At 46.9% G+C, this 24,923-nt stretch overlaps 1 protein-coding gene across 3 annotated transcripts in view; it reads left to right on the forward strand.

The window, feature by feature from the left end:
- The first annotated feature begins 1,795 nt into the window (after window positions 1-1,795).
- Window positions 1,796-24,923, forward strand: part of TSGA10 (testis specific 10) — a 454,368-nt gene continuing 431,240 nt past the window's right edge. For all 3 annotated transcript variants that reach the window (XM_086933298.1, XM_086933297.1, XM_086933299.1), the window contains exon 1: window positions 1,796-1,892. In XM_086933298.1, the coding sequence (XP_086789424.1) occupies window positions 1,833-1,892 (60 nt within the window). In that variant the 5' untranslated portion in view covers window positions 1,796-1,832. The remainder of the gene's footprint in view (window positions 1,893-24,923) is intronic.

Below are 24,923 nucleotides of genomic sequence, written 5' to 3' on the forward strand. Positions count from 1 at the left end.
AGTCGTTGGCGCCAAGGTCCCTAAGGCACCGCCATTTTGTAGTCAGGCAAGCGAGCCGCGGGGCAGAGTAGACTGGAGCGCATCTCTGAGGAGAGCAGCGATGGCACACCAGTTCATCGCGGTGGGGCCCCGCTCACCTCTATTGCTGATATAAAATGGGAGGCCCGGCCAAGGTCTTCAGGTGGCATCCTCCGCCAGGGATGGATAATGCCGATATCACGGCAGAGCAGCCGCTGGAAGTATTGGCGGCCCCTGCGGCACGCGCTCCAGATCATCCGATTTTGGCATTTGGCTCTTACAGATAATTTAGTGGGGCTTGGAGGGCCGTGTTAGGATGTTATGCGTGGGGTTTCCAAGGAGCTGAAGCTCCGGGCAGCCATGTTGGAAAACTCAGATTCGTTATCAGCTGGCATTCTAGACACAGTAAAAGCGTATATGATTACTGCAACTCAACAGTGGGCTTATCTCAAAAATGGGAGCCTACCCCGCACTTCAATTTGGCCGGTAATCACTGCCGCCGGCACGGGCAGAGTGTTGCCGGAGGGCACTGAGGGCCGCCGCGTTGCCCGCTGTTTCACCTGTAGTTTCAGATCAACCATATATTGCTGTTTCGCCTACTGCATCATGTGCAGTTCCATGTCTTATCCACACATGTTTCACCTGCAGTCTCGGGCCACACATGCATTCCTGTTTCACCTGCCGTTTCAGGCAACACACACTCTTGCTGTTTCACTAACAGTCGTCTCAGGTCACACATACATGCAACGCTGTTTCAACTGCAGTCTCGAGTCATACATCGCTTGGGCTATTGCCTCCTCGCACACGTCTAGCAGTACCGTCCGGTCATGCAGTGCGGCTGCCTCCACCGCAGTCTCAGGGCTCAATCGCGATCATACGCAGGGTTTTAAGTGGGCAGGTTCTCACCGGTGCTGAGCACCAGCAGTTTTTGAAAGGGGGCCTTGAAACAGCTCTCTATTAGGCTATGTTTTGTGCCCTGGCACAGGCGGTCCGTTTTTTACCAGACTGCAGTGACAGCAGGCACATCGATGTGGACGTGCTCACACTGCTCACTTCTAACTAGGAGAGAAGTTACGGCATGATGTCATGCTATGTGAGCCTTGCAGGGGAGGGGAAATCCTTTAAAGAGTCATTTTCTCTCTGGATTTCCCTTCTCTTTTTGAAACTCTGGAGCAGCAACATTGTGTTGTTGTCACCAGGGCTTTAAGTGGAAGCTTTTTCAATATTATATACAAGCCATAGTTGCTGCTTATTTATCGTATGCAACTAACAACCATTGACAAAGCCAATAGTCTTGAAATGTTGTAGGTATGATGTTACTTGTTGTATCATATATATCTGGATGCAATGACAGAAACAACAAAATACAAGTCGGGCAGCACACTATTCCAAGCACAGATTTGTCCTTTATGTGTTTCTAAGACACGCCCTTAATTACATTGGCAACGCCCCTTTTAGAGACCCCCCAGTTTTTTCATCCCCCTTAAAACCCTACCCATACCAGCTGTGGTATCAGATCACACATGCAGTGTGCGATCCTTGTGCCCTGGTAACACTCGCTGTCAGTGACCTGGGGAGTAGCGAGAGAGATGGCCATTGTAACGACAGTAACATCATCCCAGGGCGAATGAGTGCAGGAAGTTGCAGGAGGGGGAGGGCTGCGCTGCAAACGGTGCCCCGTCGCCAAGAGGAGGGAAAGGGTTGGAAAAGAGCGGGCAGTGCCCCGGGCAGCGAGGGAGTGTGAGTGCAGAGGGCGACACAGGAGCAAGGAGTGCCGAGAGCCTGCATCACTCACTCCGAGAACGGCAGACACCATGAGCGGCAGGCAGCCCAGGGTCCGTGGCAGGCGTAGGAAGCCGGACGCGCACTCCAAGGTATAACCACCTGCCGTGGGGGCTACGGGAGGGGCGCAGGGGGGCACTGCAGGTAGAGCTAGGGCACGCAGGGCAGAACTTGGAAGCTTGCAGGGGGGCCAACATCTCGTCAATTTAGTTCCCCCATTAATCTACTTGTGAGCGGATGAACTTTTTAACATGAGAAAGATAACATTGTAACTTTAATCGGCGGGATATGTGCAAATATGTGCCCGCCTCATCCAGTGTGAACTGTGCGCATGATTTAGGACTGTGCACAAGGAATTGTGTCCCATGGAGAGGTGATGACCCGGTAGGAACTGGGGCGGCGTGGAGGCTTGCTGCCGGAACGTATAGGGTTAACTACACTTTCCTCGCGGAGTGCGTTCACCGGAGAGCACGGGCTGTGATTTCCACACAAGCTCACTTGTTCTGCGTCTCAGAGCAGCAGCTCGCCTTTACAAAATGAATTACCCATCTTTGTTCACCTGGAGGAAAGGCAGTTTATTGTGGTTAGCCTGAGTGACGCGACGATTTCAACTCCGTGTGCGCGAATATTCAGAAGCTACTGTATCTCTAAAGGACAGTCAGGACGCGCACGCGCACTAGTGAGCCAACTGAACCTCCCCGCCCGCCGTCCAAGTTGCCAGGGCGACGGCTTCCCTGTGCCTCTATCTGCTCTCTGGAAGTGGGCTGGTGACCCTTGCAGCGTCAAACTCTTTAGTTTTTTTGTGTTTTTTTTTTTTTTTGCAGAAGGGTACGGTACCTATGTGTGTGTGGTGTTGTATTGTGTTCGACACCCTAGCAGTGCATTTAAACAAAAAAAGTAAGTGGACCGGCAGTTATTAAAGACAGCTGCTGAGTCGGGCTCTCGATTTTTGCCCTCACTCTCAAGGCGAAAAAAAATCTTAACTCAGCAGCAGTACCACCCATCACTGCTTTTGATTTAATTTCAATGGAGACTCGTTTTTTGTTATTTCATAGTCTCATCATTTCAGAACTGAAGCTTTTTCGATATTATATACAACAAATCCATGGTTGTTGTTTTTTTCTTATGCAACTAACTACCATTGACAAAGCAAATAGTCCTGGCTTGTTATAGGTGTAATGTTACTTGTTGCATTATATATCTGGATACAATGACAGAAGCAGCAAAATAGTGTTTAGCTTTAGTGTTTTAAAGCCACGCCCTTAATTAAATCAGCTACGCCCCTTTGAGTGACCGCCCCCCCCCCCCCCACTTAAAATCTTGGGCTTACCAAAGATATTTTAAGAGCCACTTTTTTTCCTCCATCTTAAAAATCTATTATTGAGCCATGTTCCCTTACTCTAAAATTCTTACAATATAAACTCACAAAAACACTTGCCACTTTACATAACTACATGTTTATGTGCTATTGGGGCCCCATTCAACCCAAGGCCAATTAACATCGACGAGATGTGGGAGACTCCAGGCCCCATCACTTGGCATTACGTCTGACCCAAATTAGAGATGGACGAGCCAGAGAATTAACAGAAGGGCCAGCACTTTAAGTGGGCCGGGCCGCCGTTCCGGTACTAATTTAAAACGGAAATGTAAACATGTCCAAATTTGGCCCTATATTAATGTCCTTAAGTCTACTGGCAAAAACACCAATCTTTATTTGAGCAATGATCGTAAAAATTGTTAAAATAATCCTTGTCAGTGATTTTGTACCTGTTTATATTTCACTTTTTTCACTTTTTTTTATCTTGCATTTCTTATGAGTGTTAGCTATTTTAAAGATAGTGTGGTTCTGTATTTTTTGCGTGTGGCATTTTACTCTTGCATATGAGCCTCCTCCGATATTGGTCCACAGTTGAGAACTCTAGAGTTGAGGCTGAAGCAGTGCGAGTTTCTCACAGTACCTTGTCAAGGGGTCAAAAAGAAGTTCAGAGTACATGGCCATTCAATGCTTGGCCTCTCTGCAGGGCGCACAGAGGGGGGGGGGCATGTATTCCGATTGCAGGTATGATTCTGTGCGAAGTGTGTGAAGGAGTTGCACAGTTGTCAAAATATTGACAAGGCAAAAGTAAAACAAATGCAGTTCTTACAGGTGAGTGAGTGGGTGCGTTGAGTGTTTGGGGATGGTAACGTGAAGGAGATATGAGGAAGTGCATTTAGGAGAGAGAGAAAAAAGTATGCTGAAAAGGAAAGAGATGAGGTGTAGGATATACAGATGGATGAGAAGTCGAGAGAACATTGCCATACATGTCTAACTCATAGTGAACATACCAGGATTGATTGAGACACTCTAGACACCACTAACCCTTCAACAGGCCTTACTAATTGTTAACAAGTAGCTGTTTTAAGGGACCCCCTCTAGGGTTTACTTTGAGGTCAGGGAGAAGAGGGGTAAGAACCAATGCATACAATAGTCAACAGAGCTCCCTCGTGACCTTTAAATTATTCTCTCAGGGCACAACCTCTGATTCACAGGGTAACAAGACGTCACAATGTTTTTACTTTTTTACATTATTTTTTATTTAAATTATTTAATCTTTTCATTTGATTTCTTTCTTTCGTATTACAACATTTAAAAAAAAATATTTTCTATTTTCTCATTTGAAGAAGCATTTGCTTTCATCTAAACATTTGTTCCTAAACACAATTCTACAAATACAACATATTAATAACTCATATTCAAGGTAGAGAACACCCTATTCACAACCATTCATTCACACCCATTCCCATACACCACTTAAATTACACAAACTCACAAAACAATCTAATTTCTCTCTTTATCTGTTGTCCAACGTGAACCCAGATGGATGAGGTTTTACAAGGATTTGGCCAATGCGTTTCGGTGGAAAGAAACAGCAATGAAGACCACCTTCACCAGTACCCTCCAGATAACTCAACTTTTCTCTACAACCTGGAGTATTAATCTGAAAGATATACATGAAAGCATGTTACTCCCATAACCTGCATTTATATGAACGATTTTTATTAAGGGAGATATTGTATAGACCGACCTCACATCTCACACTCTCCTCAACATCACCACTGCACACTATTAGGTTCACCTTATATCCCTTAGATTGTGAGAAAATATTCATGACAGAGTGAAAACACATACAGCAAATCCATAAGCTATTTAACTTTTCTCCTCAAGTCCATTGTTTCAGATTTAGTTATGATGGACCTTTGTACTTTCTATGGTTAAAAAAGCTATATACACTTACAACAATATCTTCTTTGTGAACCTTCTGTTCTGCACAGTTTCTCTTGATGATTGGAATGGGAAGTGTACCACAGTATTATTTCTTATCATATCTAGAAGGAATGGAGCAGAACTTTCAAGACTTTTGTAAAGGATTAGTTTACTAAATCATGAGTTCTAAATTTGTTTCCTGTTACCATTTTCTTCCTTTTCGCATATAGAGGCGGGATACTTAAATATTCTGCACTTTCTCTTGTTTGGCGTCACACTTAAACCCTAAAAACAAATTGGGGGCCATTTTATATAGCAGTTATTTATGCATTACACTTTATTGCATCAGCCTTTTAATGATCACTCTCTATTTATCTTAAAAAATACAAGGGTCGTACTCTCTTTGTTTCACATCTGCCCAGCGTATGACCGGTGTATACTATAAAAAGTTCCTCTGGGCCTGAAAGTCCCAAGAGAATACATTTTTTACATTGGTTTAAGGGCTGATTCAAATGTGCTAGTCAACCACCCTGTCTTACTAAAATGGTGCACTTAGTTCAATTACCTGTGCTTTAATTTGCTTTGCCAATTTGAGTTTCCAGAGCCACCCCGATTTGCAGTTCTACTCCTGGCTTCAGGGACACTGTTCAAAGTGAGAGGAAAAACAATATTTCTAAATTTATCAAACATGTACATACTCAACAGTACATGGCTGAACGTATTATAGCTGCAAGATTGATCTCTGCGCCCTATCTACGTCCTCTCATTTAACCATAACCGGCGCTGTGTATGAGCTGTACAGGCTTCGATTTTTAAATTATCACTACATGCATTTTGTTTCACGCTACCTCACATACCTTTTAACAGCTTGTGTACAATTTTAAAAGTTCCACGCTAGCTCACAAACCTGAAACAGCAATTGTTAATGCACAGCCTCATTATTTCAGACTTGAAACATTTTCAATGTTAATTATTTACAAGAAAATTATTGTTACTCGTTTACCCTGAAAGGGTAACCGCCACTGACAAAGCCAATATTTCTAACTGCTTTTACGTGTATGTCAGTTGTTGTGTTATATATGTGCATGCATGAACCCAAAACGCAGTGAGGAAACAAAATACTGGCCAGGTGGCACACTATCAGAATCACAGAAATGTAGTTCCTGTATTTAAGAGTGTCCATGTGGCATATATCTGATGGACAATTGTAGTCCAGTTGAATACATGCGTCCACAATCGGACCTATGAACACACCTAACTTTTAGGTTTATCTAATAACCACAAAGACCATAGAACATACTCGTATAGAAGGAGCTAAACACTTAGGTACATAAAGCAATTGTCTTGGTAATATATCCACACAATTAGACAGAACATGAACTGTGCCACAAGTTACTAGCTTGACAAGTTTATAGTTAAAACATATACATGTTTATTCTGCATAGTATAATTATATAAATACAGAAAAACATAAAAAAAATCAGTACATCATAAAATTCATAAGAAGAAAATATTCACATCAAAATATTAAAATTGATCAAGAGAACAAATGTCGACGCAGCGTTTCGGTGTTGATAATAGGCACCTTCTTCAGGACTGTTTCTCTTAACTAAACAATGCTCTGGAATTACTCAGAGTCAACTTGCAAAGTCGCTTCCTCGTATGGCGTTGCGACACTGCTAAAGTACTCGTACCAATACTTCTACGTAGTACTATTCATGCAGTTCCTGTTCAAATTATCAAAGAAATCCACCCTGCCTGGGGAAGCCACCGATCTTAATTCAGGTGCTTGATAACACCTATTTCCTGTATAGTCAAGAATCGCTGTGGCAGTCAGTGATACTACACTGACTGTCGCAGAACCCCATACGCGCTGCCTGTGGAGGAGCAGGGAGATCGACGATTTTTAATTAGTTCACAGATCGCCTCTAAACCGGAGGTCACCCCCAGAGTTTAAGGGTGCCGTGGAACACAGCATTACAGGCCCGGCCACAGCGATTCTTGACTATATAGGAAATAGGTGTTATCAAGCGAAAAGAGACTTTTGGTACCTTTTGAAGTGGGCCCAACAGTGAGATTTCGGATGTTTTTTTGTTGTTTTTTTCCCCCTGTCCGATGATTATGCTGCCCTTGCTTTCTCTTTTTCTTCTGGCATATCCAGACATATCAGGTTGTGCCCTGATTGTTGGTACATATGCTCAGCAAAGTGGCTCCCCTATGGTCTCTGTACGAAGGTCTTGGAGGCTTTTACATCACTGATTGGCGGAGGCTACCTGAACAATAAGCCCTGGTATCCAGTTTACTGAGGCAGTGTGTCACTCTCTTAAGACTTTAACGGAATGACCAGGGTAGAAAATGAGGACAAAAATAAATAAATCATGTAAAGATATGATAAGGCTTCTTCAAAATTCAAAAAGTGCATTTATTTAGCATGCAGAAGAGTATGACCTTAGTACATCATATTATATCACTGCATCAACAAGGGTTTATTAAACATTATAGTTTTTAAACGTAAACTTGAAAACATTCCTGCCCATACCTCCCCTTTCCCTGACAACAATCGTATTAGTAACCTAAGAGGCAAGTCAGTTGTCTTGCATACTCTAAAAGAGGCCTAAAGTCTTATTCTAAATTGAAAAGAAAAATGAGGCTCTGTGAGTTAAAATATTTGCCTAGGATCACACAATTTGCAAGCATGGCAGCCAAGACTTAATACTGGTGTTCTTGTTGGACACTGTGCAGTTCAGCCCATAGATGGGTAACTTTTTCTGTCTCTTATTTTATAAAAATAATGCTTTTGTCTTCAACTCTCTGTGCATGAGTTTAGAGCATGGTGGCAGGCAGACACCACAGGGAAGCTCTGCTTCTGATGGACTTGAGGGCACAAGGAGACCTTGACCTGAGCCAAAGCAAGGCATCTGACTCAAACCCAGAGCCGGACTGGCCGTAGCGGGCACCAGGCGTTTTTCCAGTGGGACGAAAGGGTGGGGGCCGTTCTTATTCCTGGAGGCCGGTTTTGCAGATTTACTTCAAAATTACCCCCCTGTAACAAAAACGCACCAGCAGTGTTGCCCAAACAAAACAGCAACCGCGACCACCACCCCCACAGCAAGGCCCCACTGACCAATCACAATACTGCAAAGCAGTGTTGTGATTGGTAGGCACCGAGGTTCCCTTTACCAATCACAATGCCGCCACAGGATATGGGGCCTGAACACTGGACCTCTGTTGGGAACTCGAGATTGCTTTACCCTATTTCTTGAAGATAGATTAAGCGGTGGCACAGTTAAAGCTGTCCCACATTTTACTTGCTGTTGAATGGGCAATCCATAGTGTTGCAGTGTGATGTGAGCATCACTGTGCTGATATTAAGATGGGCTTGCTAAAGATTTGGCAGTGAAGGAGTGTCTTACCATTGGTACAAGCTAGTAAACAACTTCAGAGTAGACTTGCTCTGCACCACACATAGATCTGGCAGGTTTTTGAGGAAATAAATACAAGACATGTCAACATAGAAACTATCATCAGGAGTCTCTCTGAGCATGTACACTACCCTAGATAATAAGAAGAGGAGCTGAATCCTTTGGATTCTCTTCTTCACCTGAACAGATTTAGTCATGTGAGGGGAAAACCCAGTTGGGTTCCTTCAATCATCCCTGCAGCTGTCTTGCTCACCCATCTCTCGGTTGGACATGTTTGGCCAAGAATCAACAGCAGTAAATTTTGTATTTGTGTCCCGCTACTGTTCACCCCAAGAGGTGACAATGGAATCGTTGTTGATATGAATAGTGGGCTTCGCCCTCACCAAGTCACCATCATTTTGTTTAGTAGGTGTAGACTCAACATCAGGCGTTAAAGGCTCTCTTATTTTATATAATGTGGTTCTTTTCTTCGGCACAGATATCCAGTGATTGGGAAAGAGCTCTGAGCTCACCATTACCCACCATTAGGCAAGAGCCTACTAAGGAGTTCAGAAGATTTTTTCTGAGTCCGATCCGATGCTTTATTGTCTGAGATTTTTGTGACTTTTGGGCCTGGTCAGATAATACTGCAGTTGTTTCAAACAAAATATGTTAACAGTTGGAGGCAGGCGGGCAACTCTCTGTGCATGAGTTTAGAGCACCATGTCCCTGAACATACCTCTGACAGTTGCTCCTGGCCGCTGTAATTTGTGGTGATTCCCCAGGTATGATCCGGATCCGGTTGTCTTCAAAAAGCACCTAAAACTCTTCTGTTCTGAGCCCATTCTCTTAGAGGCTCTTCCTGTTCAGCTGGTGGTGGGGTTCAGGGTAGCAGCGCCGGGATACTCTGAGTAGCTGTGCGCTTTAGAAATGTAGTATAACATAACATAACATAACAGGTATCCCGGTGCCCTGGGTCGAGAGCCATGTATACATGGGAGTCTCCAACAAGAGGCGTGTGATCTCAATTCTCTCACCACATGGGGTCGACCCGAGCCACTGCAGAGCCTACTTTAGTTGGGTAACGGTGAAGTATAATTCGAAGTTAGATGCGCTGAGCACAGTTTGTCTAGAACTACTCTGCTCTGTCCCTTGCCCCAAACCAGTTCCTCTAGTAAAGACTTGAGTTCAGTGAAAAAATGCAAGGAGAGCACGAGCTGAAGATTCGAAAAGTTGTACAGAAGCCATGGGAAAGACATCCAGAATGATAACGATCCGTGCACGGACCCAAGGGCTCTATATAGATTCCCCTCCACCAGGTCAGCGTCTGACTGATATACTCTTATGCCTAGATATTTAAAAGTATTGCACTGCCACTGGAGGCATGCCCTGGAGAAATCACCCCTCTCAGTCTCAAGAATAGGGTGAGGGGGGGGGGGGGGGGGAACAAACAGCATTTGGTCCAGTTTACTCTGAGACTGGACATCACACCAAAGTCCTCCAACAATGCCATCACCTCAAACAATGCAGATTCAAGGTCCCACAAGAAGATCAATGTGTCATCTACATACAACGAGATCATATTGCAAACACTCTGTGCTCCAATGCCCCACTCTGCCCGCATGTGGAGCCAACAGGCCAAAGGCTGCATAGCCTGGGCAAAGAGTAAAGGAGATAGTAGGCAGCCCCGTTGCGTTCCCCGGCAAATATCAAATTTATCAAAGATGTACTGGCCAGTCTTGAGCGCTGGCATACTGATAGAGGGTTTTAAGCCACCTCAAATAGCCTGGCCTTATCTGCATTGCCTCAAGCGTTGCGAACAAGTAATCCCACGCTAAGGGGCCGAAGGCCTTTTTAACGTCGTTCGACATCGCCACCGAAACACCAGTGTTACCCAGATCAGCCCATAGAAGTTGCAGTAATCAACTGAGGTTTTGAAACGTGCTTCACCTCGGTATAAAGGTATTTTGGTCTTCGTGCACTAAGGTGTCGAGTAGTGGAAGCAATCTGTTCACCAGGGCCTTCTCCAAAATCTTGCAACCCAGATTCAACATCGAGAGTGGCCTGTAAGATTGCACATTTAAGGGTTCACAGTCCGGCTTCGGGAGAACCACTATAAGAACCTTAAAGTGCCTGGTTCCATGTGCTGCAGTGTAAACTTCCTGGAGCTTGGATGTCAGGATAGCACTGTAGGTGGAGTAATACTCTTATCGGCAGATCGTCGGTGCTCAGTGTTTTACTACAAGTAATTTGCAAGATATCTATACGCAGCTCATCGAGCTGAAAGGGAGCATCATGGCCGGCCATTTGAACCGTGTTGAGTCCATGGAGTGGGATCTACCAAAGGTAATCGCGCAAGGCAGTACTGGAGGGCCTCGGAACAGCTACATCGAGGGAGCTATAGAAGCTCACAAAGGCTGCATCAATGTTGCCCTGCATATTAAGAATCATGCCATTATTCGCTCATATCATACCCAATGGGGGGGGACGTGAATGTTCATTGCGTATGAGCCATGCTGCCAAACTACTCGCACTGTCTCCTTCCCGTGCAATCTGGCAAGGTAGTGACTATAATCAAGTCACACCAATCTTTGCTCCAATTCCATGTGTTCCTGCTTTAGTTGTAGCAAAGAATCAAGCAGCGCAGGAGACCATGGTTGATCTGTCTCCAGGCTACGCATATCCCGCGGGAAACAACACTTACAATGCAACTTTTACAACGCACTACCTTTACAACGAAACTTTTACAACGCAACATCCATTACAACGCATGCCATTACAATGCAACCATTACAACGCATGTCACTACAACGCATACCACTACAACGCATACCCTTACAACGCATACCCTTACAACGCAGTCATTACAACGCATACCATTACAACGCATACCTACACTATCCAACACTTACCCTACTGTTGCATCCCCTGGAGTTAAAATAGTAATTTTCCTGAAGGTTAGATGGTCCTGGGTCAGTCGTAGGTGTGCAGGGAGGGAGTTCCATGTCTTCGCTGCCAGGTAGGAGAACGATCTTCCTCCGGTGGTGGTTCTTCGAATCCGTGGGACGGTGGAGAGGGCGAGACTGGAGAAGCGGAGTTGACGGGTTGGGGTGTGGAACGAGATGCGGTTGTTGAGGTACTCGGGGCCCATGTTGTGGAGCGCTTTGTGTGCGTGTGTGAGCAGCCTGAACGTGATCCTCTTGTTGACGGGGAGCCAGTGCAGGTTTCTCAGGTGGGCGGATATGTGGCTGTGGCGGGGGATGTCGAGGATGAGTCGTGCGGAGACGTTCGGAGCCGGTACAACCGAAATGAGGACCCCCATTGGCGTAGGCCTGTACTGGTGCCATAAACCAGGCCCTTCCACTTCGCATGTGATTTGAGAAGTTCTGCCTTGGTTAGGTGTGTCTTTTGAAGGTATGCCACACGTACGTGTTGTCATTTGAGATAAGTGTGTATGCGGTAGCGCTTAGCCGGAGTGGCCATACCCCTCCCATTCTAAGTCATAAGATTGTATTGGGGTTCACGTGTTTTATAGGTGTAGCCATGTGAGCACTGATTTAGGAAGCTGTGAATGGCAAGGAGCTCTGCTCGACACCAGTGCGCCCCCAGTGTGAGCACCATCACATCCCGCCTAGAGGTCGCACAGCCAGTGGTCAGGTCAGCTGGCTGAGGGAGCCCCTATCCCCAGGCTATCAGATAAACAATTATAATAACAATATGAACATTTCCTCCCTCTTCCCCCCAGGCAGGGAAGATGCCCCATTCTCTGACATAAGACAAATGAGCATTCAAACAAACTAAAACTCTGGAAAAAAAAGTCGACCAGTCATTTACAGTAAGCTGTGAGGTGGGTGTCAGTAAAACATATCGTCCAATGTGTGTTGCGAACAATGGATAGTCCATCGGTCCACACCAGCTTTCCCATCCCCCCTTGGCTAACCAGAACCCACCCACACATTGTGACACCCGGCTTACCACCCTGAAGAGACCACAGGTCAGACTGATAAGTTGTGAGCCATGCAGGGCGTCACCGATTGGCCCTTGGTGTCGTCACCTTTGGAGACTACTGTGCCATTGGGGTCTAAAGAGGTATCAGAGCTCCTCTCGGATCACAAGACTTCAAAGAGGTTACGGAGATGTTGCAGAACACTCTCTACCACTTGCGCACATTTGCAGGTTGCTTGTTTCGAAGTCAGAGTGGAGCGAGGCATGCATGGTCGGCTTCGCTGTGGTGTGAGCCAATACTCAGGGCCGCAAGGTGGTATTCGCTTCTCCGCTAGGCCCTTTGCATGTAGCCAGGTACAACTGTGCTTAGGAGTCAGAAAAAAAATTAGTTTGGTCTCCTTCCGTGATGCTAAGTTTGGCAGGAAACAGCAGAGCATATTTAAGCCTCAAGGCGTGCAGCTGAGTCTTCACTGTTGTGTATGAGGTGCGTAGGCGATATACCTCTGCAGTGTAAACCGAATATGCTGTGATTTCACAGTTTTTGAAATGCCAGGGGCCTTTCGCCCTAAAAAGCTGGAGGAGAAAATCTCTGTCCCTGTAATTAAGAACTTGAGCAATCATCAGGAGTGGATGCTCCCCCAGCAGTAGGGGTCTACCCGCCAGGCAGTGTGCTTGCTCAATGCAGAAGAATTTCGGTGTCCTGCCAGCCAACACTATGTTCGGCAGCCACTGTTCAAGTTCTACGTTGGGGCCATAAGCATGGTCCCGGAAGCCCACAAATCGCATATTGTTAAGCCGAGAGCGGCCCCCATCGTCCGTCCCTCTGCGTTTCAAGGATACGATATAGGCCTTCATCTCCTTCACCGGGGTCTGCAGACCCTGCACCGTGGGACTCCTACCAGTCAAGGTGGATTCAGTTTTGTTAACCCGCTCCACCAGCTTGTGATGGTCCATGCGGAGCAGTCCGACATCCAGGGACGCTGAATATGCGCCATCAGCCGGTGGGGACCAGCTGTCCCCAGCCACTCTCAGTGTCACCAGCTGCAAGGTGGAGGCCCCCCTCCACAGTTAGGGCTGCGGGTCCTCAGGGGCGGTGGTCCAGCTGATCATTCTCACACCCAGCAAAGCGTCACCCGTCTAGGGTCCATCGTGGCCCGCACACCTCAGCTACCAGTCCGAGGGTGGCAGTTGAAAGCCCCAAATCCAGCCACGCACCCACAGAGGTGTTTATGAAGGCCCACCCCAGTCTCAGGTAGAGGCCTGCTGCAGAAGTGAAGCACCACCACCATCAACAAGCCAACAGTACCAGAGGGTTCCCAGGTTGCCCAGAAGGGGAACTCACCTGTTAGCCCCAGCAGGCCCTCTTCACGTGTGCCTCTGCCTAGTCACAACATCATCACGGGGGGCCTCTGCTCACCATGCCTGGCTACGGCTCTGACAACATTGTAGGAGGCCTCTCCTGTCAGTGCAGGACCCCGCCAGGTCCAATCACTCCGCTTACCATTGTCCCAATCACTGCCATGATCATCCTAGTAGCAATTTCCTCTGCCCCACGGGGGGCGCAGACCACTCCATTCGTCACTGGAGCCCACACACCTCACCTACGATTCTGGCCTGCCAAGGACACACACTCTAAATGCGACCCACCACCACTGGGGCCTGCGCTTCATTCAGGTGGTGAGTCTCGCAAGGGCGACTGCTTTCTGCGGGCCCCCACTGTGTCAGATGGACCTTAGCCCAGCCCTGGGCTTTGTGTCACTCCCGCTGCTGCATCGCGGCCTCGGTCCAGCGCCAGCCATTGCTTCCCGCTCAGGGGACCCATCATGGGTTATCTTCTGGCCCACCAGTTGCGCCGCAGGCAGTGGAGGCAGCCAGATGGTGAGGGGAGGGGAAATCAGGCACCCCCACCAGCCTTTATACGGTTGCAAAGACCCAGGATGACATCAGATTAAGCCGGCCTCAGACGCATCTCAGCACCTGCAGATGATATCATGTCATTTGCATGGAGCAAGACATACAAGGATTTAGGAGTGAACTGAGGGGCTCCAAGTAAAGGTTGAAGATTGTGGAGGATAGAATAGAGCCTGTGGGGCACCATATGAGCCTGGGAGCAGGGGTGGTCTGGAGCACTCAAGTAGCAGTTAGAGAGGCAAGCCCGTTGACGCAGGAGACCAGAATGTTAAGTTGAATATTGTGAATGTGATTAACAATGTGGAATGCTGCCAAGAGGTTTAAGAGGACAATTTTCTCAGATTTGAAGGATGTCTTCCAGCACTTAGAGCATGGAGGGTTCAGTCCTACAGTGTTGCTGGAAGCCTTATTGTCAAGTTTGCTGAACATTTCAAAGATACTAACACTTGGGGCCACATGGGAGGGAAATTTAGAATAAAATATTGGGCGGGGTGGTTCTCTATTGACTTGTATTAGAGATGATAGGGAAGAGCAAGTTTTAATAAGTGAAAGGATGAAATTGCATAACTTTTGCCAAAAGAATTGCACATCCCCTCTTATATTGCTCATTGTTACCATGTATGTGATTGTGATATTTAATATGTGGTGGAAGTTATAAGGTTGTTGCATTTTCAATGACTTTGGAGAAGAAAAGTGAAAGAAAGATAATGTGCAAGATCATTAGGCCAGGATTGGATTTCTTTATTGAAGAAAGAATTTGGCACGTTTTCAGGGTTGAGGTGAAGTTACCAGTATGAAGGGAGGTGTTGCTAATGTTTAGGTAAGTGGGGATGATAAACGGAAGGAGAGACTTGATGATGCATGGAGACTTGTTTTCATAAAAGGTAAGTTTGAGGAGTAAGTAAGAAGTCCAGGCTAGAATATCCTGAAGTGGTGGGTTAATACTATGGGCTTGCTCATTACATGCATTACAGAGTCCATATTGTTATGTCTTGGTTTGATTTTATTGTTCTCAATTGAATAACAGCAGACAGGAGATAATTGGCGCAGTGTTTGACTGATCTGTAAGGCTTTTGGATAATTATTTGTATCAATTTGGGTTTTAGAGTAGGAGGCAGGGTTTGTTGGATGAATTGCATGTTTCTGGATAGCTCTTACATGTATGAGGGACTGCAGGTCTGAACGTGATGACGGCGGATGAGCAACAGATCTTGTCACGTACCACTAGAGTCTGTAAGGCAAGGTTAAGGCCTTGCTAATGAGAGGCTTGATGGATGAATTAAGCACATTCAGGAACGAATCTAAACCATCAGAGGGGTTTGATAGATGAAAAGATGAAGTGATAGAGTACTTTAGTAGGAAGATTTTTAGAGGATCTGAATGTGACTGACTAGAGTTTGTGTTGCCCTTTGTGAGGTTGGTAAACAATAATCAGCCAAGTCCAGTAGTCTAGGTGGGAGGCAAGAGATGCAAGGAGATAGAGAATGGGTGAGGTCACACTTGTTGTTTAGTGTATGGGTGGGACCTCTAATATGTGAGAAGAAGCTAAAGGAGGCTGTAGGATTCAGGAAAGTGCCTCTGAGACGTTTGAAATTGTGATTGTCGGGGGGACAAAAATCACTGATATCAGAATTGAAAATGGAAGAGGATTACATTAGGTCTGAAAAGTAATTTAGGATAGACTAATTTGTCACTTTGAAGTAGTAGTCTGGTATGGCACCTGAATTCATTCCTGTTACCAAGATTCCAACATCCTCTAGGTGATTTTATATTATTTGTCATGGTTGTTTGGGACAAGAACACCATCCCTTCAGTATCTCGGTCTGTTCAGAACGTGAATGAGTCTTCTTGGTAGTGCATCTTTATGATCTTAGTTTTAATGGTTCTGTGCCACACTACAAAATCATTAAAACCATTCACAACCAGGCAAACAGTGGCCTGATGCTTCAGGGCAAGGTGACTTAGAACATATGTCTAGGGTTGCTGCCTGTTATGATGGTGAGTGCTAATAGATTTAGTCAAGGAATTTGGTTAAAATCCAAGTACTTGTAACTTCAGCATGCAAAGGCCACATTTTGGAACAGCATAGGAGTTGCATTGTGTTTATAGGCTTTTACCAGGAGAGATGACAATAAACCTTTAAGCCTATAAAAATGTACCAAGGAATTATTCAAACCGTCCTAAAAGCAGCTCTTAGTCGTCATACATTTAGGTCCATCACAGTTCTTAGTCAAAAAGATATATAGATAGTTATTCCACTTCACCTCTGTTAAAAAAGAGCTTTTAGGTTCCACTTCAAGCATAGTTTTCTTTGTGCCAAAAGCAAGAAGTTTAGTTTTTTCTAAGTTCATGTTTAGAAGATTGGCAGGGGCGTACTCCCCTGAGGCATTAAGGGACTGTTGTAATAATTTGAACTTTGTCTAATCGAATACTACTAAATCGTTTCCAAATAACAAAGCAGACCATTTCGATTTGCCAGATTTGGGAGGCATTTTTGACCAGGGGTAAGAGTGAACTTAGATTACTTACAAAAAGAGCGAGTTTCAATATACAACCCTGCCTCTATTTGATCTAATAGATATAGCTCTGTCTACTGATCTCTGGGTCTTCACATCTTAGCACATTGTTTAATCAAACTTTCCTTAATATTGACCCAATAGGGAAAGGAGAGTCCAAATTTGTTTGCTTGGCCCGATGCAGTGATTTTAATAATAACAAATTATGAGAAATTCCCAGCCTTTCAGCCCTAGCGATCGGTCTGCTAGCAAGGAATAAGAGTGCTGCACCACTGTTTATTGTAGGCATTCCCTTACTAAACCCAAAGTGCTAACTTTTGTTTGTAGCTTACCATATTCACTGGTCTACACACTGCTACAACACAATCATCAACTCTTTGGTTCTAGTATTTATATGCTGCAAATATGAATCTCTCATATTGTCAAAGTACTCACTGTGTAGTATTAAGTCAATTGATTCAAATGCAAATGGCTTTGTTGTACCTAGAAATTCTTCTTTCACAAAAGGGTCCCTGGCCCTAGTAGTAAAATCCTACAGTAAGGCTTACTTCTGATCAGTGCTCACCTGACTTGCCTCATGTACAAACCAGGCGAGAAAGTCTTTTTTTTTTAAACAGTTCTTTATTCAGTACATTTTGACTTTAGTCCCTTCCCACCCTTTGTCCCTCCCCACCCATGCCCAGCCAGCTTATAAACTTTTTTAGTCAGGAATTCCATTACAAAAACATAAATATATACACTTATTTCACTAGTTCTTACTAAATATGATAACATATAATGAAGGACATACTAGCACATGGTCATAGACAAAAGGGAGAGGAGAAAAAAAGAAAAGTAGCTAGATTATTAAATAAATAAATTATAAAAGTTAGAGATATTTATTCTCTATTTCCATACTCGTTCGTCCATTCGTTTGCATATTATTAAGTCATGTTAGTTTCACACGACTTATAAGTTACTTACTGCCTATCATTATTCGTTATTTTGCAGCCAATTAATTAGGGGGCCCCATATCTCGAGACCCCTTTTTTTCTTGTGTGTCCCCTTCCTCCTGTATATAACTATTTCTAGGCTATAGCTAGCTAGTAGTCTTGATCGCCACTGTTGGAATAGTGGAGGAGTTGGATCTAGCCATCCAGTTGCCAGACAGATCCTTAAGATGCCCATAGATATGGATATCAGGCCCTGTGTTTCCCTGGCTCTTAGACCTTGTTCTAATCCCAACATTATTTCTGTTGTCGTGATAACGACTGGACTTTGAGAAATTTAGAAATTTCTGATCTGATAATAGTTAGTGAATGGCATGTGGCAAATATGTGTACTATATCGGCGGCATGTGTAGCACATTTTGGACAATTCGTACCTTTACCCATACTCCATTTGGCAATCTGAGATGGTGTGTTATATAGTTGAAAGAAAGTCTTATAATATTGAGCCTGTAATTTCGTAGATATTAGTGATGTTTGAGAGAATTGAAATGCTGATTGTACGCCGTCTATAGTGATATTTAGTTTATTTTGCCATTTGAGACTATGTCTATCCAGATCATCTGGTAACAATGCAATTAAAGTTTTATAAATATCTCCTATTTTGATAGGAGTCTTGCCTATAATGGCTTCTATAATCGGGACTTTCTGAAACTCGGCCCTGCCTCCCCCTTTTTATATTATAAAGTCTCTAATTTGGAGGTATTTAAAAAAATCCCTATGTTCAAGCCCAAATTCCATCTTTAGTTCCTCAAAAGATTTAATGGCCAATGGTGAAAAAAATACCCCCAAATGTGTAATCCCAGTATTGATCCATTTGATCGTGCACGTATCCTGAAATATTCCTGGGAGGTTATGATTTCTGAGACTAGTGTAATAAGAGTATCTGCCTATTCCTAGTATTTTACGGATGTTAGACCAAGCGTTGTAAATACCTAACAGGCGAGAAAGTCTAGTGTAGACTGGCACAGACGATGGCCATTTTCAACGGGAATTAAGAAATATCGGTTACAGAGTGGCAGCAAATAACTGCATAACAATACCCACCAAGTTGGTCTGTTGCCTAGAGAAACCTCCTGGAGCTCCTACCTAACACACAACGTGAGTGAAAACTACCTGTGCACAGTTACACCTAGGCACCACCTTAGTGGTCCACCCTGGTGCAGTAGAGCACAATGGCAGAATTCTAGATGTTAAGTGATAAATAAGTGTAGATTATCTCTAGATTCAACCTGCCTGTTTGTACAGTTGTGGATCATATTTGTATGGTCTGAGGGGCCAGCATGAAAAGCAAAGTGAAGTTGGTGGAAGGATATCTGTCCTATGACAGGAGTTTCAGGAGAAGCAGGAGGCGAAGGCACAGTAGGAAACCTACAAATCTCAGTTGAGGTCCCAAATAAACACCTTAATGTTTGGGGTGTGGTAAAGAATCTGTGAGCCACCACTCTCTTCTGTTTGGGTTACCCATCTCTTGCCAGGCAGTTACATTTTGTATCTTCCTGGTGCTTGGGCCAAGTATATATGAAAACAATAAATTCTTGGTCTCTGTTTCTTCCAGCGAACCTTTATGCACTCTCTAAGATTTTCAGATGAATCTCTGAATTATTAAATTTCAGTGGCCCTTAAATGTAAGTGTACCCTTGAAGCAGGCATCAACTTAGGAGCATCAGTAATGCGATGTTTAATATTGCGGACATTTGAATTCAGAAGCAGGCTGGATGTAGATGAGAGAACCTGTGCAAGCATCACGGGTGCATAACCATCGTGCACTTCCTCGTCTGAGAGTCCTGTATAATAATTCTTTGAGTTTGTTTTGGTAGAATGTTCTAATAGTCAAATAGTCCTGTTGGTTAAACCTACAGTGGACTTATTTACTTAACGTTCAAAGAATAGCTTCACAATTGCCAGGGAGCACCAAACTGTATTCAGTTAATCACGTCTAAAATCGAGATCTAGGACATTAGGTAGAGTAAGTGATTTGTCCTATTGATATGACACCTGTCCAGAAGGCTAGTTTTCAGCTCTACAGTGCTTGGTCAGCCATCCAGATTATGACTGGACCTAGGACCTCACTGAGAACCTGTGCAAAGAGAGTTTTGTCCATTGTAAGTCCAATACAGCATATCCATGCTATTACTACATTTGTTAAAACCATTGAAATGTATGAAAAATTACAAGGCTAGACTCGAAGTATCCGCCTGTTGTTCTTCACTCAGGATCTAAGTGTATTTCATGAAAAGTGAACTGGACAGTGTCTACAAAACCCCTGGGCCTGTTTACAAAACATTTTTAAATGAAGCTATTTTATGTCCTTAGTAGAAGATAAGACAGTGCTTTCTCCAAACAACATTTACCATCGTATTCTGGAAGTGATAATGTGTTGGGGGTGCCGCTCGCAGTCGTTTCCTGCACTGAACTCGCTGGGATCACTCTGGACACAGCCCTGAACTTTGGAATTGCCTTTGGAACCTCTGAGCCCGTGTGCTCCATCCCTGGGTTTCGCGCTGTCGCTGCGGGAGAGGGACGCATAACCAGCCAGCGGGAGCGGGACTGCGAGGCCCAGAGGTGCTTGCTCCTGGTCATCAATCAATCAATCAATCAGTGACACTTATAGAGCGCGCTACATACCTGTAGGGTCTCAAGGCGCTGTGGGGGGGGGGGGGGTGCCGCTACTGCTCGAACTGCCAGGTCTTCAGCTTCTTCCTGAATGAGAGGTGGTCTTGGGTCAGGCGCAGGTCGGTCGGGAGGGAGTTCCAGGTCTTGGCGGCCAGGTAGGAGAAGGACCTTCCTCCTGTAGTCGCTCTTCGGATGCGGGGGACGGCGGCGAGGGCGTGGTTGGCTGATCGGAGGTGGCGTTTGGGAGCGTAGAAGTTGATCCGGTTGTTGAGGTAGCTCGGGCCTTGGTCGTGTAGGGCTTTGTGTGCGTGGGTGAGGAGGCGGAAGGTGATTCTTTTGTTGACGGGGAGCCAGTGAAGGTCTCTCAGATGTCCGGAGATGTGGCTGTGTCGGGGGATGTCGAGGATGAGTCGTGCTGAGGCGTTCTGGATCCGCTGGAGTCTCTTCTGGAGCTTGGCGGTGGTACCGGCGTAGAGGGCGTTGCCGTAGTCCAGTCGGCTGGTGACGAGGGCCTGGGTGACGGTCTTCCTGGTCTCGGTGGGGATCCACCAGAAGATCTTCCGTAGCATGCGTAGGGTGTTGAAGCACGCCGAGGAGACGTTGTTGACTTGCCTGGTCATGGAGAGGGAGGAGTCCAGGATGAATCCCAGGTTGCGTGCATGGTCTGTCGGTTTGGGTGCGGTGCCCAGGGCGGGAGGCCACCAGGAGTCGTCCCAGGCGGAGGGTGAAGAGCCCAGGATGAGGACCTCCGTCTTGTCAGAGTTCAGTTTCAGGCGGCTGGTCGTCATCCACTCGGCTACCTCTTTCATCCCTTCGTGCAGGTTGGCTCTGGCGGAGGCGGGGTCGTTGGTCAGGGAGAGGATCAGCTGGGTGTCGTCGGCGTAGGAGATTATGCTGAGGTTGTGTTTGCGTACGATGGCCGCGAGGGGGCTCATGTAGACGTTGAAGAGGGTGGGGCTCAGAGATGATCCTTGAGGGACGCCGCAGATGACTTCGGAGGCCTCTGACTTGTACGGTGGTAGGCGGACTCTCTGTGTTCTTCCGTCGAGGAAGGAGATGATCCATTCCAGCGCCTTGTCCTGGATTCCGATGTTGCTGAGGCGCTGTACTAGGGTGCGGTGGCAGACCGTGTCGAATGCCGCGGAGAGGTCTAGGAGGATGAGGGCCGCTGTTTCTCCATTGTCCATCAGGGCTCGGATGTCATCGGTGGCGGCGATGAGGGCGGTCTCGGTGCTGTGATTGGCTCGGAAGCCGGACTGTGAGGGGTCGAGGGATCCGTTCGTCTCGAGGAAGGCGGCCATCTGCTTGTTGACGGTCTTCTCGATGACTTTGGCTGGAAACGGGAGGAGCGAGATGGGGCGGTAGTTCTTGAGTTCGGTGGGGTCCGCTGTTGGTTTCTTGAGTAGAGCGCTGAGTTCGGCGTGTTTCCAGCTCTCAGGGAAGGTGGCGGTGTCGAAGGATGTGTTGATGATGTCTCGCAGGTGGGGTGCGATGACAGCGTCCGCCTTGTTGAAGACGTGGTGAGGGCAGGGGTCGGTCAGTGATCCGGAGTGGATGGAGTTCATCGTGCGGATGGTGTCTTCGGTGCTGATCGGGGTCCAGGCGTGGAGGGTGGTGGTGGGGGGTGGTTGTTCGGTCATGGTGTGCGTTGGTTGGTTGTTGAAGCTGTTGTGTATGTCTGCGATCTTGTTGTGGAAGTATGAAGCGAGGGAGTTGCAGAGGTCTTGCGATGGGGTGATGTCGTTGTTTCCTGCGCTGAGGTTGGAAAGCTCTTTCACGATGTTGAAGAGTTCCTTGCAGTTGTGTGCATTGTTGTCCAACCGGTCCTTGAATGCTGTTTTCTTGGCGGCGCGGATCAGCTGGTGGTGCTTCCGGGTGGCAAGCTTGAAGGAGGTCCTGTTGTCCGGTGTAGGTTCCCTTCTCCAGACTTTCTCGAGGGCTCGGCAGTTCTTCTTGGAGCTCTTGAGTTCGTCGGTGAACCACGGGGCTCTCTTGCTGCCGGGTCTGCTGGGCGGGGTCCTCAGCGGGGCGAGCTCGTCCGCGCAGGTGCTGATCCACTTCGTGAGGTTGTCGGCGGCCTGGCTGGGGTTCGCTGAGCTGGCAGGAGGGTGCTGGCTCAGGGAGGTGGCGAGCTGGTCTGCTGTGATCTTGTTCCAGCTTCTGCGGGCGGCCTGTTGCTGGTGGTGGTGGGTCGTCGTTCTCTTGAAGGTGAAGTGGACGCAGCTGTGGTCCGTCCATTGAAGCTCTGTGGCGTGGCTGAAGTCGATGTCTGTGCTGGAAGAGAAGACTGCGTCGAGTGTGTGTCCGGCGAGGTGGGTGGGGGTGGACACCAGTTGCTTGAGTCCAAGATTGGCGAGGTTGTCGAGCAGGGTGCTGGTGTTGCGGTCGTTGTTGTTCTCCAGATGGAAGTTGAGGTCCCCCAGGAGGATGTAGTCAGCGGAGGGGAGGGCATGCGGGCTGACGAAGTCGGCGATGTCCTCGCTGAATTGTGTGCGTGGTCCGGGGGGTCGGTAGATCAGGGTGCCTCTGAGGGTGGTGTTCGGGTTGGTGTGGATCTGGAAGTGCACCTGGTGCCTCTTCCCGCCCCCTCCTCCCTGAAGGCCTCTAATACAACTCGCGGCCCCCGCTCCGCGGGCGCCGCTCGCAGTTGTTCCTGCACTGAACTCGCTGGGATCACTCTGGACACAGCCCTGAACGTTGGAATTGCCTTTGGAACTCTGAGCCTGTGTGCTCCATCCCTGGGTTTCGCGCTGTCGCTGAGGGAGAGAGACGCATAACCAGCCAGCGGGAGCGGGACTGCGAGGCCCAGAAGTGCTTGCGCCTGGTCATCGCGCGCACCTGGTGCCTCTTCCCGCCCCCCTACTCCTCCTATTTAGCCCCGCCTCCGGATGCGAACGCGGGACGCGCGCGGATGGAAGCACGGGCGAAGACCGGGCTAAGAGCAGGCCGTTTTGAGGCCGTTCGAGTACGGTCGAGTCCGGTCCGGGCTATACCCCTTGGCCCCATTCTTGTTATCGCTAACTCACCTGTTAGCTGTGCTCGCTGAAGATCAGGTGTAATGTCCACACGTGAGTACAGAAGCAGGGCAGCCAAAGGGAAGTTGAAAAATGGAACACTCGACGATTTCATCACCAGAACTAATACTGCCATAGACCTGGAGATCAGTAAAATGCAGCATAGGGTCTCTACCGAACTTGACGCAGCCAGAAGGCTATCTCAGGAGCTGGCCATGGCCAAAAAATCCTCCTTAGGTCACTTTGCATTAGCCAAAACACCGGACCGCCCAATGGGTCCAGCTCCTATTCTGACGCAGGCAGTGATCCACCATCCACCAGTCGTACCCCTTCTAGTCCCAGCATTGAAGGTGGAGTCTCCATCTGCATCCCCCCCCATCCTTAGTCCATCACTGGGTGGGGCGGCAGGGGCTGAAGGGGCTCCCCTTGAGACGCTACCGACTGTTAAGCGCAAGGCTATGAGCGGGATGATTTCCCCTACCCCCCTAAAGGGTTCCATTCACAAACGAAAGCGCAACAATACCACTGCTGCTTACTCTAGGAAAAAGGCTAAAATTGCAAAGGCTCAGCTACCCTCCCAAGTACCAGCCCAGCCATCCTACTCACTCATTCCCATGGTAAATAGTTGCCCACCAGTACCAGAACCTAGTCTCGCATTATCGGTAGAGGAACACGAGAACCTTGTAATTGAAAGTGAGAACGGCGGGGTACCACTTTGCACGATAGAAGGAAAGGATGTTAGACTCGCTCGAATAGAAACCCAGCTCCTCGAGACAGAAAAAAGTATTTTAAATCTAGCCACCCTGACCATACCTGTCAACAAACCAACTAGCCCACCAGTTGCGACTCAATCCTCATCAATATCTGCTGCCACTCCACCAGTAGCTCAGGTGGTCAAACCCATTCCGAAACCACGGCACAAGGTCACTACACGCACTTCCTCCACTAGAGTAGTGGAAAGCGCAAATGAGCTGCCGGCTCAACAAGCACCAGCTCTGAAAGTTATGTCAGTCCCGAGGGCGAAAGATCGCAACAATTACCACTCTACCCCACAGAGACAAAAACCCTTTAAAAACCACTATAGGGGTTATGTTGATCTTCCCCCAGACGTAAGGCCGTATGTAGTTGTGCTCACGGGGGTCCCGGAAATCTCATTCCAACAGCAGGAAGACTTTGGATCATTAAAAAACAAGGTAATCCATTAGCTCAATGCAAATAGGCCATTACCCAATCACCTGAGAAGCAAAATTCTTATGGTGCGACGGGTCCCCTGGATAGGCACCTCGCACAAGGCTATCACAGGTGATTGTGTTATTGTTTCTTTCGAGGACCCCAATACTGCACACTTTATTTATTCATGGAGCAATCACGAAGCAAATTCGCCCATAGCAACCAGACCACTAACTTATTTTTATCCTCCGTGTCCTCAATACAATACGGGGGGAAACTGAAATAGGATTCCGTGGAGAAATTGCGCACAGGGTGGGCTA

Source organism: Lissotriton vulgaris, chromosome 8, assembly GCF_964263255.1.
Source record: "Lissotriton vulgaris chromosome 8, aLisVul1.2, whole genome shotgun sequence".
Lineage (NCBI taxonomy): Eukaryota > Metazoa > Chordata > Amphibia > Caudata > Salamandridae > Lissotriton > Lissotriton vulgaris.